This window comes from Sparus aurata, chromosome 12, assembly GCF_900880675.1.
Source record: "Sparus aurata chromosome 12, fSpaAur1.1, whole genome shotgun sequence".
Taxonomy (NCBI): Eukaryota; Metazoa; Chordata; class Actinopteri; order Spariformes; family Sparidae; genus Sparus; species Sparus aurata.
In genome coordinates, this window is record NC_044198.1 from 22,512,567 (window position 1) to 22,532,969 (window position 20,403).

Below are 20,403 nucleotides of genomic sequence, written 5' to 3' on the forward strand. Positions count from 1 at the left end.
TCGAGGGCCACATTAGCCGAGGCAGAAGTCCAAATTTCAAGCACCACACTGGTAACCTTGATCTCACTACATGGGATTTACATCCAGCTAGTTGCTGCTGCCGCCCTTTCTCACACAGGTTTAATAGCTTCTCACAGGATAGATCGACATACTGTTATCCTAAAACAAGAATCAAGGGAAGGATTACACTTTCTGACATTCATTCTTTAAAAATGTAGAGTTTTGGATATCACCGAGTCTGACCTTCATTGCCACTTGGCACATTTAGATCAAATGTCCTGGAAGTGGTATACTGAATTTTGAATGTGTTTTCCTGTGAGCTACTTGGCCTAGCTGGATTAATTTACAGCTGAATGTTGTCACGCACCCTGCTGCCAGTACAGCCTCTATAGAACACATCAAAGTCTGACAGCTCTGAACTCTGCAGCACCTTTTGTCAAACACTTATTCTAGGCATTTATACATAATACATGCGATCTTACCTGATTTTCTGACAGCCACATTGCAGTCATCTGGTTCAGTTTAGTGAAACTGTAGGGAAGATTTTTTAACCTGCAGTGGAACAAAAACAAACACAGGTACTCAGTTGAATGCAAAAACAACAACCCCAAAAACTGATGCATTTACAAAGGTAAAGAAGTGTTTAAGGTAAATTGAATACATAAGGGCCCGCCTTAAAGTAAGGTTGAAGCCATATTTCTCTTTCTCAGTGCTGTGGGGCTGTAGCCAAAGTTATCTAGTGTATTTGGCACAGAGCGGACACCAGGAATGTAAAACCCCTGATTAAAACCTCCATCGGGCCTTAGCTTCCAAACCAAACCCATTTGCACTGCAGCCAGAATTAAGACTCTTCGATCACGATGTTGTAATTATCAGGTTATGTTTCAGAGTGCGTGTGTGCTCATGTCGAGCGAGACCAAGACTTTTTCATTTGTTTTCATTGAGTCATGCAATTTATAGTGAGGAATTACATTGCTACAAGGCTGCAGGAAGGCCTCTCAAAAGGCAACTTTTAATATGAATATCACTGAAACAAATGATCATCTCATCCATTGATTAATGTGCTTATTATTTTCACGATGAATTGTAGAAATGAGCGAGTACTTGGCTGAAAGAGTTTCTGGTACTGATGATGTACTTCTTATGAGTATTGTCCAAGTAAATCATGTCAACATCAGTGTTTATGATGAAAGGAAAACCACACTGGGCAGCTGAGGTGGTATTGTGTTTTCTAATAAATACTATTCAAAGCAGCTTCTGATCAACCCATGTCAATACCAGACTTAAGATAACAAGATCTTGTTAGTTTGGTTTAAGCACCACCCTGTTCTGGTCTAAGCCACAACCATTCCAAGAAGTGATGCACAGTATATTTAGTTGGGTGGAGTATACAGACACATAATGGCGTGAGAAAATGGTGAAAAATATCAGAAAATCGAATATTAACAAACAAACCTAACCAATTTTGACCTTAAACTTGACCCTCAATATGCCTGAACACTCATCAGTCCAGACTCACTTGTTGTTGCTGAGGTTGATGACCTTGAGCTTCTGCATGTCACCCATCTCCTCAGGCAAAGACTCCAGCTTGTTGGAATGTAGGAACAGCACAGTTGCATTTTTCCAGTTGCCCATCTGTGAAGAGGAAGACACCAAGGACAAAGAGCCGTTAGCCACCAGACTGACATGTCAGACCATTTAACATATCTCCTCAAACAGATGTATACACTGTAATGCACACTCACCTCAGGGGGAAGCTGCATAAGGAAGTTGTGATCCGCAGCGAAGGTACGGATGCTGACACACTGGCCGACGGTGGAGGGCAAAGCTTCGATCTCATTGAAACTGCAGTCCAGCTCGTCCAGATTTGTCAGCCTGATGAAGATGAAGGTGGACTTAGAGCATGTGGGGCAATCATGATATATACAGTACATACCATGTGAAGCAAGTTTAATCTCTTGTGAAAGGAACACTCCAGTGATTTATGAACGCACTTCCACAAATGTGGTCTCCGAGGAACCAAAAGCCCTGAATCCTACACTTTCCACAATGCTGCTCAATAGCATCTTTTTTTAAATCAGACTCTTCCCTGCCTGGTAAACACACACATCTTTCAAAACGCCACATTCCCAGTTTTTCACACAGGCTTTCCGTTATAAATTCTTAATCTCCGAGATCATATTTCATCAAACTTTAGAGAGCTCCCTCCAGAGCCACATAAGACATTATACAACTGTTTTCACAGGCTGCGGAGCACTTGTTATTTATTCAACCCTTTTTTTAACTCGGGAAAACTCTAAGGAAGAGACCTCATTTACAATATAGGTGAGTAAAAAAAAAGAAAAAGAGAGACAAAAGATCAGAGGGACCAAAAATAACACAAGTAAGAAACAGAAATATCTCATTATAATACTATTTTATGAAAGTACCAATAGTTATTCCTGCAATAGTGTCCCCTGTTATTTGGTTCTTATAACAGCAGCTGAGACGCATGTGGAGGAAGGTTATTTTTGATTATGTAGAAGCCAGGTGCACCTACAAGTTTATACCAGGCAACAACAAGTAGGTCTCAATCAAATAGGAGACTGCATCACAATCTGTGCGTTTACAGGAGGGATACAACACCAGAGAGCTTCTCTCTTTGTCTGCAAAATTGCAAAATAGGTGCGACTGACAGCAGACGGGAGAGGAAGAGCAATGGCCAACTGTCCACCACTTAATTGATTGTGGAATTATAAAGTAAAAAATGCTAAAATGGGTTGCTAAATATACTTTGTTATACCTGCCCTGATCAAGTAAAGTCTATGTGTGGGTAACACTTTATAGCCTGAAAGTATAACGATATCCTCTTAATCATTTGGGCAGTATGCAGCTATAAAGTGTTCCTAATTGCTCTGTAATACAGCTGGGAAATAACTCAATATAACTGCCCCCCTTTAAAGTATAAGACAAGAAAGGACTGAATGGTGCTGAAAACTCTCAGATGTCATCAAACAAGAACTAAGATCAACTCTTACACACATCAGCCATTGTTACAATATCTTACAGTGACAGTGAATCACTCGATTAGACACTTCAAACAACGCTGATGCATCTTAAAAGCTTCATGGGACATCATTTTAAGTAGTGGCATTTCAAACGAAACACATATTTACACAGTAGTGCTGCGCAGCTTGGGCTCTCAGCTGAATGAAAAATGCAAATGCACTCTGGGGGATTCATATGAAAATCATCTGAGTTGCATGTTACAGTACCATAAAACTCCAAAACACTGGATTTGACCCCTCTCAACTGAATATAAAACTGGGATAAACACAGTGGACTGGATAAAATCAGCCACATATGAATGAAAGAATAAATAAATAAATAAAAAAAACAGCTTGCTTAAGCCAAAATCCTTGCATGGGATTAAAATAAAGCATAGGCTTTGTCACATAATCTGTGTCAAATTACACAAGGAGACACATTGTAACATGTAGGATAATTGACAGGGTTTGTTGTTTGGAAACAAACCCTGCAGCTACAGTGGCAGGCTAATTGTCAGTAAATGTAAATAAACCTCACTCATGGATGTTGGAGCGGGCACATTTGTGGATTAAATTGGAGCCTAATCTGTATGCTGGAGATGAAAGATGAGGACGTGGTTCATTCACTGCAGCAGCTGTTGACTGCAGGGTTTACCTGTCTTCTGCAGACAATATCACTCTAAAAACAGCTTCAGCCGATTCAAACTATCAGTGTTGCGTTGGAGGGTTATCTGACCAAAGATTACCATCGACCATTGCACGATAAAGCAAACCTCAAACTGTTTCCATAAATCAACGTGGTTGCTTAATATCATCAGTGTTGAACCAAAACAAATGCAGAATCAGAAAACATTGGGAATATCTGACTTACCCAGACAGACGTTTTTATGCGATCAGTGGGCAGCACAATAATCCACTGATCTCAGGGTTTATTTTGCCGATATTAAAGCTGTCTCTGTAACACTCACCCTCCGACGGAATCTGGCAAGTACATCAGCTGGTTCTCGTCCACTTTCAGTGCGGTCAGTTTCTTCAGTGAGCCTTAAAAAAAAAAAAAAAGAAAAGAGAGAGAGAATCAGAAATACAGCTCAGGGCAGTTACTGATTACCACTTAGTGTTGCACAACAAAGAGGAAAATCCATTACAGCAGTTAATTGGATTAATTTATACTGTCATCAATACAGTAATCAATTTAGTGGTAATCAACACTGACTCTGTGCATCTGGGCTCATCTGATTTAATTAGCCTGGTAGCCTTAACTCATCAACATGACTTTTTCCTATAGCTGTCCTGAATACAATTTTGGGGCATCGGACACAAGCAATCCAACCTGCAGTCATTATTTACCAATATACATCGACCCCGTCTCCAAAGTGTCAAAAGTTCACTTGACAAGCTAGGACAGGTTGAGCTGTTGCAAACATGGAGGGTTGAACACTTATCACAGCCTGCCGATCATGACTGCATTCATGCATGTGGAGCCAAAATGCTCCCTCTCTGTTTATTATAGTTTTGAGTCTACTTATATGCCATAGTCCATTTTTCGCTCTCTTTATCTTTACAGCCAATCCAACACCTCCTTCTTCAAACAGTAAGTTTCTTTTACTTATTTAGAAGTTGATTATCATGGCAATGGTAAGGTTTCAAAGCTTCAAACAAGTGGTGTCAAACCTACTTCTCCCCCCGAGGATGAATATGTTCTTGGATATACATGAGGACATGGATGAAAGTGTGTTTGGTCAATTCATAGTTTAACACATGTGTTTTTAAGTTTCATCCATGAAAATAATGACCCTAAAATACCTGAGGACAAAGATATAACAATAGGAACAGAGCAGTTATGGAGATCTAACTGTGTTTCTCTGTGTTACATCCACAGTTGTGACATAATTTTGACTCAACATCTTGAGACACTGCTGCCCTGTGGAGAACTGTGACATTGATCTAACTGGAGAAACAGTAATTGCATCCGTTTGATGGTGTTTCTGTGTTATAAACATGTATTTTCACCAAGCGAAAAAAAAAATTTAAAACAAAAACAACACAGGATTGTACGCAGGGGTGAAACATACGTTGGCAATAGCTAAAAGGGAGTTAAGGTGTTTCATAATAGATTTTCCATCAAACAAAATGTGTGTGTGCACTGTAATCTTTACCGATGGAGCCTGGCAGCTGCGTGAGGGCATTGTTTGAGAGCAGGAGGTCCTGCAGACTCTCACAGCCACAGATCTGCTCATCTACCATCTCCAGGTTGTTCTTGGACACATCCAGGTACACCAGCTGTTTGAGCATCCCCAGCATCTGGATACATGAGAGGAGACACACAAAAAATAGACTTTTTCACAGAGTTTTCACTGATATCTCATCATCCTCTGTAGATTTATGCTAAGGATTAGGCAGTAGGGTTGAACACAGACGCTGTGGATTAAAACAATCCCCCAAAACATCCTGAGCAGCGGGGTAAAGTAACTTAGGAAACAGCAATGGATACACGATGATTAAACACGTATTCTAGACAAAGAGGGAAACAGTTGCTGTATTCAGTTTTCATTTATATTCAGACGTCATGACTTATAAAAGGCCAGACTGTTATTGCAGCTGATGCTGTTGAAATGCTGGCAGCAGATCTAATGCTTTAATTATGACCCAGTTACAAACAAGCTGGTCATTTGGATGAAAAATGAATCCCGTGTAACACATTCTGACTATCATAACATCATTATAAATTAATTATGCTCAAGGAAAATAATTACTTCACAGCTGCAGATTCTTTTTGAAATTATTATTGGGACATTTTGAAACCCAAACGTCGGCATTTTTGTTCTGTAAAACTGTCTAATTCACCCAGCAAGAGAATGTTTTCCAAACTGCAGCTCCTTCTCTGCTGGTGTTCACAGGGCTGAAAGTCTGATGCAAACTGACTGCGGCTCGTTTTGATGAGAATCTAAGCAGACACGTAGATTGGAGATCAAGGGAAATAATCTCAAGATGATGTTTTGGGGCACAGCAGCCACTAGGAGTGTGTGTGTGTACAGGAATGACTGTAAATCATACCCCAGGTAAAAACGTCAGTCTGTTCCCGTCCATCCACAGCTCCCTGATTCCAGTCAGCTGCTCCAACACCTCAGGCTGTGGATGCAAGGAGGAGAAAGGAGGTTAAGTGAGAGGGATGCGTGTTTGTGTGTGCGCCACTGGGCAGGGACAGGATGAAGAGCTTGACTCATAAACAAGCTAAAAATGAATCAGAAGGCCATTTATTTAATCCACACTGATTATCGTGTATTAATGAAGGCCATCTTCCAGTGAAAACTAATTAGCTCTTATTGGATGCGCCCTTAAAAAACAGGGCTTCCACTTTGTAAATGAATAAGAAGGAAAGAGATAAGTGAAGGAGGAGGTGAGGTCATCACCAGAGAGGTAAGTTGGCTCTGGGCATCGACAGACCGACTGACAGATACTCACCACTTCAGTGAACTCATTACTCCCCAGGTCCAACCTTTCCAGCTGTGTGAGCTTCAGCATGCTCCTGCAGACACACAGGACAGACAGGGAGTGAGGTCTTAAATCACTCACATTACATGTTTTCACATGTGGCGATAGCAGAATACACTGAAAGCACAAAAAATGACCCCTTTTGCTTTGACAAAAGGATTACCAGCAATGTGGGCCAACTTGCTTCAAAGAGCTAAGCCAACAAAAATAAAATAAAATAAGATTATCTGTCATTTTCAAGTAATACTTTGGATAGCACGCGTGCTCTGCCTTTGCTCCTTTCACTGAATAATTTTATGAGCAAATAAATACCTCGCAGAGCTCAGGCGTGACAGAAATATGCTTTAAATAATGGAAAATGTGACGTATGCTAGCCCTAAGCCGTGCTCCAGAATTTCCTCTCCACATTCAGGTCACAGTCTCACATTCTCTGCTTCACTGTAAACAAGCAGATAAAAACCAGGACTATTCAGCTGCTTAAAGTCTGAAACATATTTAACGGATCACCAGCGAAACATTCTTATGAAGGCCTATTTCACATTCGAAGCAGCAATAGTGAATCACTCCTGAGAATCTAATGAAAATGAACCCTCAGTTTCCTTTAAAACTGACATCACATAAAGTCTTAAAAAGATCTGCAAGAGTAAAATAAACACACTAGGGGTTAAACTGATCATTATTCCTGTTGTCGATCACCAGATTGTTTTCACTATCATTTAGTTTATTAAAATGTAAAAAAAGAAAAAAAAGAAAGAAATGTTCATGTACACAAATTTTCTTGAAAATTAATCACAGGTTCAACAAAATAACTCCACATAAGAAACCAAAACACAGGAGACCATGAGCTGAGATGAAATGGAGATGTACAGAGGTCTGTTTGGGAACAGATATGATTATCCTTTCACAGCAGGGACGAACTGTTTCCTTCAAACAAGAGTGAGATTCAGCAGAGGCCCACCAGCACTGCTATGGAGTCTGTTTTGTTTTTAGGTGCTCCTCATAAAATGAGAATGTAAAACACACAGCACAAATTATAAAATGATTTAAGCTCTTGAAAGTTTCTTTTTAGTACTTGGTGCAATATAAAAACAATCTTGTCGATGTACTTGAGCATTAGCCAGCTTTGTCACATTCTTACCCCAAAATTGGCAAGAACAACAGAAGGCCCCCCATGTGAGCAGAAAGGGGTAAGAATGAGCTTTGCTGGCTCATCTAGAAGGCGAGTTCACACACTACAAACACACTATGGCTCATGACCTTGAGTTGTGAGGAACACAACATTCGTCCCTAAAATACAGAGAAACATTTAGTGTATGCATGTGCCCGGTCCGCGTCTGTGGACTGAGAGGAAAGAGGCTGCACTTTCTATGTGGAAGCCCTGAAAAGACTGCCACTGCGCCCCTTTGTGCACGCACACATATGTTTACATCTCTGAAATGCTTGTGTGTTGCTCTGGCAACGTTCCCGATCATTAGTCCCTTTCTTTGTCAGGGCTCCAGCCTTTAACAGGTCTGGCCTCTGTCACATAAACAACAGCGAGAAGAAGAGAGGATTCGCTTTGAGCTGCTGCTGCACAGCTCTGTACTTTATACACCGGCTGGCCCGTCACTCAGTCAGGGAAAAATAAGAAAAAGTTAGGAAGATAACAAAGGAAACTCAGCCAGAGGGAGGAAGGACAAAAAAGGCAAATAGGGAAATGCAGTTTTTTGCAGAGAAAATGGGAAGGACGTACAATGGAATGATACGGCAAGTGAAGCATGAGAGAAGACAGAAAGAGAAAGTAGCTTTCTCCCCCACAATCACCTGGAGCTTTCTCAAATACTCAGGGGACGTTCAGTCTCCCTGCAGCACTGTAACCTTCTCAAATGGTGAAATAACCCTCGCCACTGTCTCAGCAGAGGATTATAAAACCTGCCACAGCAAGCAGCCAAGGAAAGGGGGCTCTTATGTAACACAGTGGAATTTAATACTACAGTTGGAGGTGTGGGGAGCGAATGTACGGTAAAAAAGAGACAGGATGGAGGAGAGACATCGCAGGGGTTGAGAGAGGAAGGAAACAGCGAGGAAGGAAGGGTAAAAACTGTTGACACACTCCATGACACAAGCATGACTCTCACAGTGATGCTGCTCCTTTATTTTGAAAATAAAGTCACCATTCTGTATATTTTTGAAGAAGTAAAAAAAAAAAAAACACTTACTTTGGCAACATCTTTAACTGGTTCTCTCTTAGCTCCAAGATCTGTAGTTTAGTCAATCTGTGACAAAGTAAAAAAAAAAAAAAAATCATTCTATTATTGGTAACTATTACAACAACACATACTATTCAAATGACACTGTCAAACATCTGACATTCATACTGCAGTAACCTGTTTACATTACCTGAGTTGGCAAATGTTTACATGATATAAGTAAGTTAATTTGCACCCTTTATTGTCACATTTTGTTTATATATAAAAAAGAATATTCTCCAGTACTTGCCAATAAGGAGTATAATGTGAAATACGGTTACTTCAGCCTTGACAGCAGCCACAAGTTCCTCTGCTGGCTTATGTGCTACTCACCAGCCATAATGTGCTGCTCCATGACAGGGACTTTTGTGGTAATTCAATTTGCCAAAACACAAATTCAAACCTAATATTCCCTTATACCTCTGTGGTGAGGGTGTGGTACAGTGACAATGCAGAAAGTACTTGCAGAAAGGAAAAGTGTTTTAACAGTTTAACAGTTTAGAATCATTAGAGATAAAATAGTGCTATGTGATAAAGTGGTCACCTAATGTCACATGTTTTGTGTAATCAGCCGGCTCAACACCAACTACTGTGTAAACTATAAATAAATACAAATCCTGCTTGATTGTCGCTACAACCCATTTAATCTTTGAGGTTGGAACAACATCTTCAAATGATTGAAGTGAGTTTGTCAAATCATTATAGCTGAAAATCTTGACTCATACAATAAATTTGATTTGACATTTGCTCATTTTTTTTACATCCATTAGTTACAGAGCAACATAATAATTACATTCGAGGACTATTTCTGACCAAGTGATGAATATTAGTCCAAAATCCTCTGCCTTTCAGCTCTATTTTGGTCTCCACCAATCCCTTAGGGAAATATATGGCTCTCTGGCTGCTAAATGCTCCCCTGTGTTCACTAGCAAGTCTCCAACTGTGACTGTTCACTGTTTTGGGGTTGAGCAGGTAGTTTATGAAGGGTTTTTGAAGCTTTATCACCGAAAACAGCTTCCTGCTGAGGCTGAAAATGACACAGAACTAAAACTTGTAATTAAGCTCTATAAAGCTGAGGGAGGCTGCACATTCAAATAATAATCAACACGAGCATCCCCTATCACATTGTCATTTGATACATAGTTGTTGTAGATTATAGCTTTAAAAGGCTTGTGTTATAAAATGAAAAACACCCTATAGAATCTCTTCTGAACATCCAATAAAACATCATCAACGCTTAAGCAGTGAATTCATCCTACCATATACAGTATCCTTCATAAAACTATACATGATACATATTTCCTGTAAGCAAAGGCTGAGTGACACTGACAAATAGAGACTTTATTTAGTGTGCTGAAATACTTAGACAGTATAGCCAGCCTAACATGGAGATGACATAAGCTTGTCTTAGGTCATAATCAATATTTTGTCAATACACTACCTGGGCACTGCTGTGGCTCATACACTGAAAGGAAATCTCTCTTGCAGAGAGTTATGGGCATATTTTTTATACTGGAGCCAAGATTTTATTGCTTGGTTAAAAAATAGATTTTTATGGAATGTGGGACACTAAACAAGTTCTTCTTGTCCTTCTAAAACTGGATTCACAATCAGATAAACCTCAGCCCTAACGCCACAGCCATAATTTCCGTGTTGTGACCCAATTAACTACTGCATGTGACATTCACATAAATCACACACTTAAAAAGGGACAGCTCACTCAAAAAACTGAAGCTCAATCTCCTCTTTCCTGTAGTGCTATTTATCAATCTAGATTGATTTAGCATGAGTTGGAGTTTTGGAAGGAGGGTGTATCTACTCATCAACAAGAGGGTTTGTGATTGTGACAGTTTGGGACGTAAAAAACATTTGTATCCTGTTCTGCTGAGCTGTAACGTTAGATAGCTTAGGTCTCTAGCCTCCTCTCACTTCCTTCAGTGCAGTAATAAAGTTAGTTATAGTTTGGTAGAAATAAAATATTTCCCAGCGGCAACATCCCACAACCCTGACGGAAAAAGCGGAAAAGAAAACGAAACGAAACGAAAATATTTCCTACATGAAACGGTTCTCATAACAAGGTCTGCAGATCATCTTGAGTAAGCAGGTCAACATTCCTGGTAGGAGACATTGCTAAAGAGTTTTTCTAATGCATTTTGTCTTTGCATTTTGAGCGGAACAAGCCGAGTGCCACCTAGTTCCATTATTTTTGACGTTTCTCAACAGGTGATGTCTCTAAAACTCTGCAACTCGCACCACAACAGTTCAGTTGGAATAATACCAGCACAGGTAGGAGGAAAAATATGTATTTTGGGGATGAATTCTTCCATCATACCCACAGTGTACAGTGTGTACATGAGTTGTTCTGTTAGAAACAGTTTCATCCTGATCCAAACCGGAGAACAAACTGACCTGCCAAAGCTGGCCGGTAAGAACTCGAGGAAGGCATCATTCAGGTAGAGCTGCGTCAGACTCAGAAGCTGGGTGAAACCTTCAGGGAGCCTGACAACACATACAGGAACAGGAATAGCATCACTCATACAAAGTGTAACAAAACTGCTACAATGCCAGAATATTTCAACTTAAAACTCATGCGCAACATTAAGCCAAAATAAAGTTAATTATGGGTGAAAACTTTCATATAAAAATGAACAGTACTTACTTGGATATAGGATTCACACTGGCTTCAACAATAGCTAGGACTTTGCAGTATTTGATGTTCTCTGGAAACTCCTGGATACCTTGAGAGAAATTGCAAAAAAAAATGCGAGGAGGTTAAACAACTACATAACATCAATTCAACATCTGTACCGATTCTCAAACGGTTTATTACCTCTCACACAAAACAAATTACTCCTGTCAAAACCAACAAAGATGGGGGATAATGAAAACCATCTTGTCCGTGTTTAGCAGCAGAAGCTTTGTGAATGTTAAACACAGGTGCATTGCGAGGCTCTCTGCCTAAACTGTGTGTGCTCAAGATACATCTAGAGTGGCTCTGCACCTTTCATCTTTAAACAACCACAGGAGAAGAGTGCAGAGGTGACATAATAACAGATCAGAATAGGAAGAAGAAAAAAAAAAAGAAAGACTACTGACTGATAGTCTGCATGTTGTCAGGAACCATCCACAATGTGCCAACAGAGAGAGCAAGGGAACGTGACCAAGTCTCAAGGTTCATTTCCACCCACTTTGTTTTGTGTCCACACCACTTAGCTCAAAGTGCTTTGAGAAGAAGGATAAGCTACTTTTTAATATCAACGAGGCACATGCAGCTCTGGTTCATGAAATCACCACCACATCCCTCAACATTTGTTTGATCTCACCTGTCTCTGCGCTCATTCATTTTTATTAGAACTACCTTTTTGACCTTTCCTGATGCATGGAAGGGTTTTGCTGAGCATGCATATTCCTCTATTCTGCATAGCATCAAGGTTATATAGTGATGATCAACCATCTTGTACAGAAACCTGTAGTGTAACCACTTTATTTTAGCTTACAGAGCCCAACAGATAATGTCAGACTGTAATATTAATGGTAGAAAACTGACAACTTGTTTGACGTAAAGCCCTTTGTAGGGAATATGCAACAGGATGTTATGAAAATACTGATCTTTGAAAAACAACACCTGATTGCTTCTACATGCAGCCGGGCATCCGAACAGAGAACTGTCAAGCCTTCTGCAGCTGCTTTTTGTTCTAAATGTCAGACTAGAACAACACTGATGGTGGAAAGTTTTCATCAAACAGGCAAATATGAAAGGACTTCTAGTACAAAACTCTACATCACAATCAACAGCGTGGATGTTTATTTTCAAAGAGCTGAATGTCACACTCTGACAAATGTTGTCACTTCCCACTCTGTGAAAGCGCTGACAAGACACTTTGAGTTAAACACCTTGTACAGATATTCTCACAGTCTGTGTGACAATCAGCTCGGCTGAGCTTCATTTAACTTGAACTGTTTTGTCCTTTCTGTTTCTTCGCTTTATGAAGGCAGTGTGGAGCACATGGCAGGTCTGAGCCTGTTCACTTCCTTTAACCATCACACCAGGGGTTTAGAGTCATGCCACGATGTGATGTAACGTGGTAAATAAAAGACCGCATTGCATTTTACCAGAAAAGATCTTTGAAGCAATATATACATGGCATCAATTATGCAACCCCCTTCCTGGCAATTTCATTTGCTCTACAAGTCTTTCAATGACTAAGGTCAACAGCAGTCATAACACAGGAACAACTACAACATTTGGAATTCACGCAACAACTTTACATGACTCATCTAACCTGCCAGTCAAAGAGTTTCATCACCTGAGTGATTTTTCTGAACTGAAGATTTAGACATACAGTAAAGCTAGACGGGACAGCTCAGATCTCTCCAAAGGCATATAGTATACCCTTCTATGATATGCAAATCTGTAACTCAAACCACTGTGGATACATTTCCCAAACCTTTAGAATAAGTTAAAAGTAATTTGCTGTACATGTGTATTTTTTGTGCACAATTGCACTGATTCTCCAATGAAACCACTGTCCCTGGGCGCTCCCTAATCACTGCTTTCTGTGGGGAGTTTGAACAACTACATATGTAGCTACCCTAGGGGATAAATGGTACATTTTCATGAAAATTTGGCCAGTTTTTTTTCTGTTATCCGGCAGACAGACAAACCAACCGTTACCTTAAATATAATGAATACAAGTTGTCATTTTACTTACTGTTTTTGCTGACGTCAAGCTCCCTGAGATTGACGAGGTTTGCGATCGCTGACGGCAAGACTGTGAGGTCATTATCTGGCATGCTCAGTCGATGGAGTAACTGGCAGTTAAACAGTTGCTGGTGGAAAGAGAGAAGAGCTATTACAAATCAAATTCAAAACTATATGGTTTAGCTAGATAATACATCATAATATTAGATGTTTGATGTCCCGATTGTCTTCAACTGTATCATTCGAAGGCTTTATTTTTCTTTTACAAAATTAATGAATGAAGTAAAGTAGTCCCCACAATGCAAGTCAATATTTAGTGACCTTCGTGTAGTTGTGTCTAGATTCTATGCCTTACTTTAGGCAGCTCCTCGATCTGGTTGGCATCGAGGTAGAGTTCCTGCAGGGTCTTCTCAAAGCTAAAGATCTCCTTAGGAACAGTCTCCAGGCTGCAGTGGGAGTAGTCCAGCGATGTTACCGCCTCCTCCTCACCCCGCAAGCAGCGGCACGGCACCAGACGAACAAACAAGCTCCGCTTGGACATCCTCAGGCACTGGAGAGGGAAAACAGGGAGATATGTAAAGAGAGTCAGGAGTTGAAGAGGTAGGTGTATGACTAGTGCTACTTTTATGCTTTGAGTGTGAAGACTGGTTTTTTTTTTTTATCCTTCCTATGTATGAAATGCTTTTAGTGCAGTGCAAAAATAAACACTTAAAACACCCACACAAACACACACATTGATATTGATATCTGATCTGTGCATCTGATCCATGACCATGTGACTTCATTCACAACAGAACCCATATGTTGTTTTGTGATCTCCTCCCACAGGACAGATCATGATCACATGGAGAACAGTGACTCAAGCTTTGAGAACACGAATGCCAGTTAATCAAAACTAAATGGGGATGTATTTTTCACTAATATCTACTGCAAGAGCAGGCCATAACATAATATGGCAGCAGTGTCAACAAGACAAGATCCAAAAGGCAACAAAAAACTGATGGAGAGTTATAGTTATACCAGGCACAAAAAGGGATCTGATCAAACAGCCAGTACTTTCCCAAAATCTTTCTACACAAAATCACAGGTCCTTCTTTCAAAAACTTTTTTGGTATTAGTCAACCTGGGTCTTTTTCTGTTAAGACAACAAATCATAATACCATTTAACACAAGCTCCATTGCAGAGATTGTGGCAAGGACTTGTGACACAGGCTGTGACATTCAGAGAAGTAAGAGTTTTGGCTCATTGCTTAGTGACACTACCAAGTTTGTCACTACGGTTACTGTCTGTCTACTTTTGGTGTTTTAGTGATTGATTTTTAATACAACTTTGTTTCCTGGAAGGCTGTAGGAGGCTTGCGGTTCTCGCGCTGATAAGCTTTGTTGTTACATTAGTCTGCCTTTAACCAATCTCAGCAATGCAGGTGGCGGGTAAACCATCACAAAACATTAGAAGAACACCCAGGTTGACAAACACCTGCTACTAATAAGGTTCAACTTTTGACCAACTGCACTAAAAAATAAATACCAAGTTCAGACTGTGGTGAGCCGCTGACGGTAAAAGCTCTTCGACAGTATCAGCAGATGAACAGCAGCTCTTCAGTAGAGCCACTTCTGTATAAGGACCTTTTAAAACAGCTGTGGGTTGCTTCATGCACACTCAATCCCATTATTTCATCTACAGTATTGTGCTGCCCCTGTGTTCTCACATTTGCATATAGATTACAGCTGATCACTAACAATGAGTCACCATTCAGGGAATGAGCGCTTGACACATTTGATTAGAAAAATTAAAATACCAGACATACGAATTGCACTTCCTTTTTCTCTAAAAGGAAATGACAACCCTGAGCAGGACGACACGAAATGTTCATTTTTAGTTTCACATTTTTTCATTGTGGGAAAATTTCAGAAATGTACACAAGTAGGCAAAATGAGCAGCTGTGCAATATCGTGGGTAGAACTGCAATGATTAACCAGTTAGTTGCCAACTGTGTTGATAATCTCTGATTCCAGCTTCTTAAATATAAATATTATCTGGTTTCTTCACTACCATGGCAAAGTAAGCCATTTGAGGATGTCATCTTCAACTTTGGAAAACACTGGTTGACATTTTTGCCACTTTTTTGTCATTTTAAACACCAGCCCACAATTAATTGAGAAAATATTTGACAATGAAAATAATTGTTAGTTGCAGCCCTAACTGTGGGTATTCTTGGGAGGAAAATGCAAAAAAGTAGTGGGTCGTGAATAAATTACTTAACTTGTTTCTTTCAAAACCCTCTCAACTGCAAAATGAACGCATATAAAAGTCAGAAATTCTTTTTGGCCTCAGTCTGGTTGGATACTTTAAAGATGGAGGAGAGTCGTAAACTTGTCCTTTAGCTTGCTAGAGGGATGTATGTATAATCTTTATAGCTCTGGTCAACACAGACACCAAGTACAGTATTCAATATGGAATGTGGTCTGGTCAAAAGAGGCTTTGTTCCTTGGAGCATGTCGAGAATGTGACTTTTCCTCCCCCTCGTCTTAATCTGAGCACAGCCACAGCACATAATCTCTGGGTCCTTCTCTCACTGTCGAACTGAGCTGTAAAATTGTGATAGCCTTGACCTACACTGCCAGTGCAGACTGTGTGTGGGTGTGAGCACATATTTGTGTTAGAGGTTGCGACAAGCAGATTTGCTTAGCAATATTCGACCCATTGTCTTTGTTGTTGTTACATGAAGACATTTTTTGCATGTGTGCAAAACTATGCTTTTTTTGGATAGCACAAAGTAGGTGTGGTTATTTTTGTCGCGACTCAAAATATGAAGTGATAGTGTGTCATGGTATTAGTCATGACACATGATCATACGAAGCCCAAAGAAGATATACACTCAATACATCTTGATTTCATAATAACGAAGGAAGGAAGGAAGGCGCTTTGGAATCCGTCCAAAGTCGAGTCAAAGGACGACTGGTCAGCCAATTTTCTACCTCCAACACATTAAAAATGGGTGCATGTATGTACACGCCCACACTCATATTGAGGTATGCACACTGTCAGCCTCCCACACACTCTGCTATAGCAGCAGGCAGCTCATTTATAAATACTCTTACTGAGTAATCTGGTCTATCACCAGAGGGGATGACAGAGGGCTTGGCTCCATTCACCCCGAGTAACGAGCTCCGAGCGTATGGATGACGCATGCTATCCCGAGTGGGAGGACTGGAAGGAGAGGGAGTGTGATATGGGTTAACAGAGAAAGGGGTGGTGGTGGTTGTGGATTGTTATGAGGTTATGCAAGAAAAAGCAATCAAGAAGCCAGATAAAGTATCATGAGAGAAGATGTGGGGAGAGATGTATATGTTCTAAGGCAGAGGAAGGTAGCATAAGCAAATCAACGCCAACGAGACTTGTTGTGCTGAACATGTTAAAGCTGGTAGAAGAATTTAATCTCACACCTCATGGGTGGGTTCTACATGACTCCATCTGATAATGTTTAATAACCATAAAATCCCAATGTTGGCTACAGCCCAAGACGACAAGTCTACAGCCACACTGGCGTCTGTCAATCTGCATTTACGGTAAGGTAAACACCAATGTCAGCTGTCAACATGCTTACAATGACGATGCAAAATCATCTATGTTTAACATTTATAAGGTTTATCATGTTTTCCATTCTTAGTTTAGCATATAAGCACACACAGTACCATTGAGACTGATGGAAGTGTTATTGGTTTGGTATGTATTTGGTCATAAACCAGTATTGGTAGTATAAACAAAGGCTGCATAATTAACCGAAATATAATCAAGCAAGAAAACATGGTGAGAACTGTGATGCAAAAATGATCACTACAAGTAATCATGAATCTAATCGTAATGGCATTGTTAGTCAAAATAATGTAAATAAGATTTTTTCACCATATTGTGCCGCCTTATATGGAACTACTGGTTACCAGGTTTATAGTAACTCAAGGATAAGTCTTGTGATACGTCAAATGTCACCAAATCCTATACAAAGACCCAAACAAATAATAAATAACTACTCACAGGTAGTATCTGTGCAACCAAAATCTATAATAGTACAGTTTATTCCACCATAGACCTCCATTGTTGACCAAACTATTAAAAAAACATCAATGAGCTACACTATTGCTTTGAGTGACGGCCATTACTTTCCTACCATGACCATGGAGTATCTATTTTGAGTTGCACTCATGTACAACCATCTTGATGCTGTAAAAAGTAAATACTCACTGGAGCAGAAAATGTTTTTCAATTCAGCACTGAAAATAGTCCCCAAAAATGTACAATTTCCTCTTGTTTTTGAGTAACATTCACTAAAAAGGTACAGTGCCAAGCTTTTCAAAAGTATATATGAAAAGCACATATTCACAGGCACTTTTTAAAGATTTATGACTTCTGTGAAAACAAATGGGCTCAGGGTTCAGGTCAGAAAGTATTGAGAGATGAGCTAAAACATTTTTGGTAAAGTCTTTTCATGGTTACAACTAAAAAGTAGAACATCACCGGGCTTATCCCTTAAAAAATAAAACTATATTGCACAATGTCGTCAACATGCCAAATAAGATAACTGGTAAACAAGAGCGGACACTGAATGAAGGCCTTGTGAGTCAGGTCCTTAGCAAAATTGAGACGATGGTCCTTCAAAATAAACAACCTTGAGGAGGAGCTTCAGCTGTTCTCACTGGGTTGTTGTAAAAAGCGAACAAATCAATAGATATAATTGTATAAAGTTTATTTTCTAGGCCATGCATAATCCTTGTTCCATTCCACTGCTGGTAAGTTGAGGCAGTACACCAGTTGTGTTGTACATCCATCCCCTACCTCGTTTAGGTGCAGTTGATTTACTGTTCTTACTTTCTACAACAAAAAGTTTCCCTTGAAGGAAAATAAAGAAAAAGTGAATGAGTTGGATAACTGTGGCCCTGCTAGGCTGGCTGTCTATCTGGCTGAAGCCCCCCAAGAGTAATCTGGAAGGCAGCACACTAATGAGAACCTCAGTGCCCACAACATAGATAGGCTTATCCACTGACCTACATGTTACTGGAATGATCATCCATCCATCAAGAGCTTCTGACTTTTGAACTAAGAAACTTCAAAACATGCAATAGAGATTTCCAGACATGTTAAGCTCTTGGCTGAGATTTTCTTTCTTAGCCTACTTATTTAAGCAGCACATTTCCTTAAAGCAGTGTGTTAGTGGAAGCATGGTCTAATAGCTGCAGAATTGTTAAAACCTCAAAAAAACACTAGCTGCACTTATTCAGAAATTTAAAATGTGTGGGAGCAATGTGTGAATGGTGGACATGTGATTCCGCAGCCTGGCAATGATCCCCGTGGCTTCCTCTGAGCAGCAGAGAAAGAAATAGTCCAGAGGGCAGGCCAGTCACAGATTCCCACTTTATTCTCCCAGTCAGAGCCAGGAAACCACTTCCCTGTCACAACCCCTCTCCCTGTAACTTAAGTGCCTCCTGGGTCAGTGCTGTTGCTATAGAAACTACGGTCGGGAGCAAGATCATCTCTCAAACCCCCAAAGTCATACACAAAAACATGCAGCTGAGCTGCCTAAACAGGAACTTTGCTGACTCTCAACTAGCTTTGTATCACTACAATGTTGGTAGTATATGCAACTGAACAACGGTAAACATGAAAGCTGCTCAGTGGCAGATGAAGGCATAAAGATCGACATCCTAGTATAAAATTACTGTGATCATATGCGTTGTGGGGTCCATAGAGTGTGCGCACTGCCATGTGAGCAGGCTAACTTCTGGGTTAGCGCCCAGCTAACTTGAATGGGGATAATTAATGGTGCGGCTCCTCTAGAATTTAAAATGTATCGAAACCGAATGGCTCAAATCATCATAGTGAAACTAGTCATTTCATTGGGGTTGTGATGCTCAAAAAACTTTATCCACCGTTTTACAGACACTTTTTTCACAATGTAATTTATTGGAAAAAGTCTTTTTGGACCCTAGTGCATCACGTGCTGAGTTAATTACATGGTTTGGCCATTACAAAATTTGGCTTCAAAGCCTAGTGCTTTTCCTGGGTTTTCTACCTTTTGAGCAAAAGGGAACACTACAGTCCTCTGTCTGTTTTCTCTGAATGTATAGCACCAATTTTTCTAGAGCATAGACAACACATGCAAAGGCCATCTTTTCAGAGGTGAAATACTTTCTGTAAGTGCTTAGGCGGAAAAGTATTAACTGATGAAATACAGAAAAGCTGTGAGGAGGGCTCTTCAAAAGAAATGAATGAAAGTAAACTCTAAAAGAGACGGGGATTGAAATTTCTGTGTGTGCTTCCCAAAGGTCACTGAGTCCTTCCACAGTCGCCAACTAGCACTCAATGGCCTACTTCTTCTTTAGCCAGTAAAATGGTTTGGGAACTAATCAGTAGTTTCTAAAGTGTCTCTGCTTCAAAAACACCAATTCCTGTCAATGCAGGAGCAATTTAAGACATGGAATAATAGATAAGAGGTAAAAAAAAAGGAGCAAAAGGATGAATAAAACATACAAACATTCAAAACAGCTCCAATAGGTAACACTGGTGTCTTTGTTGAGGTCTGTGTGTACATGTATATATGTGTGTGTAACGGGTTAAGCGGAAATGAAAGTGCAGCATTTGACAGTAGCGAGCAGCTTGTGTTATTTATAGTAAATAGTACTCGTCTGGTTGATATGGCAGAATGTGATTAGTACGGGCTGGCTCTTGCCTTATGAAAGGAGCTTTTGATCCAGATTGCAGTGGACTGTTACAGGATTGCTGGGTCACAGCTGAAACCTTATATTGGAGGTTATGGCACAAACAATGCAGGAAAAAAAAACACATAACAGCTTGCAGAGCCTGTGGGACACACTTGAATTGCCCCCGTCTGGAGGAAGAGGAAAGAAAAAAGTCACTTCCTCAATGCAGGGTGGAGTGCCAGAGGGTTGTAGGCTTGTT

The 20,403-nt window shown here is 40.1% G+C and overlaps 1 protein-coding gene across 3 annotated transcripts in view; it reads right to left on the reverse strand.

Annotated features, from left to right (window-relative positions):
• The window catches only part of erbin (erbb2 interacting protein), a 58,139-nt gene that overhangs the window by 14,351 nt on the left and 23,385 nt on the right, over positions 1 to 20,403 (reverse strand). For all 3 annotated transcript variants that reach the window (XM_030435579.1, XM_030435578.1, XM_030435577.1), the window contains exons 3-14: positions 13,804 to 13,998; positions 13,459 to 13,576; positions 11,406 to 11,484; positions 11,156 to 11,245; positions 8,717 to 8,773; positions 6,489 to 6,552; positions 6,081 to 6,155; positions 5,183 to 5,327; positions 3,995 to 4,067; positions 1,746 to 1,875; positions 1,520 to 1,635; positions 483 to 552 (exon numbers count right to left, since the gene is read on the reverse strand). In XM_030435579.1, the coding sequence (XP_030291439.1) occupies positions 483 to 552; positions 1,520 to 1,635; positions 1,746 to 1,875; positions 3,995 to 4,067; positions 5,183 to 5,327; positions 6,081 to 6,155; positions 6,489 to 6,552; positions 8,717 to 8,773; positions 11,156 to 11,245; positions 11,406 to 11,484; positions 13,459 to 13,576; positions 13,804 to 13,989 (1,203 nt within the window). In that variant the 5' untranslated portion in view covers positions 13,990 to 13,998. The remainder of the gene's footprint in view (positions 1 to 482; positions 553 to 1,519; positions 1,636 to 1,745; positions 1,876 to 3,994; positions 4,068 to 5,182; positions 5,328 to 6,080; positions 6,156 to 6,488; positions 6,553 to 8,716; positions 8,774 to 11,155; positions 11,246 to 11,405; positions 11,485 to 13,458; positions 13,577 to 13,803; positions 13,999 to 20,403) is intronic.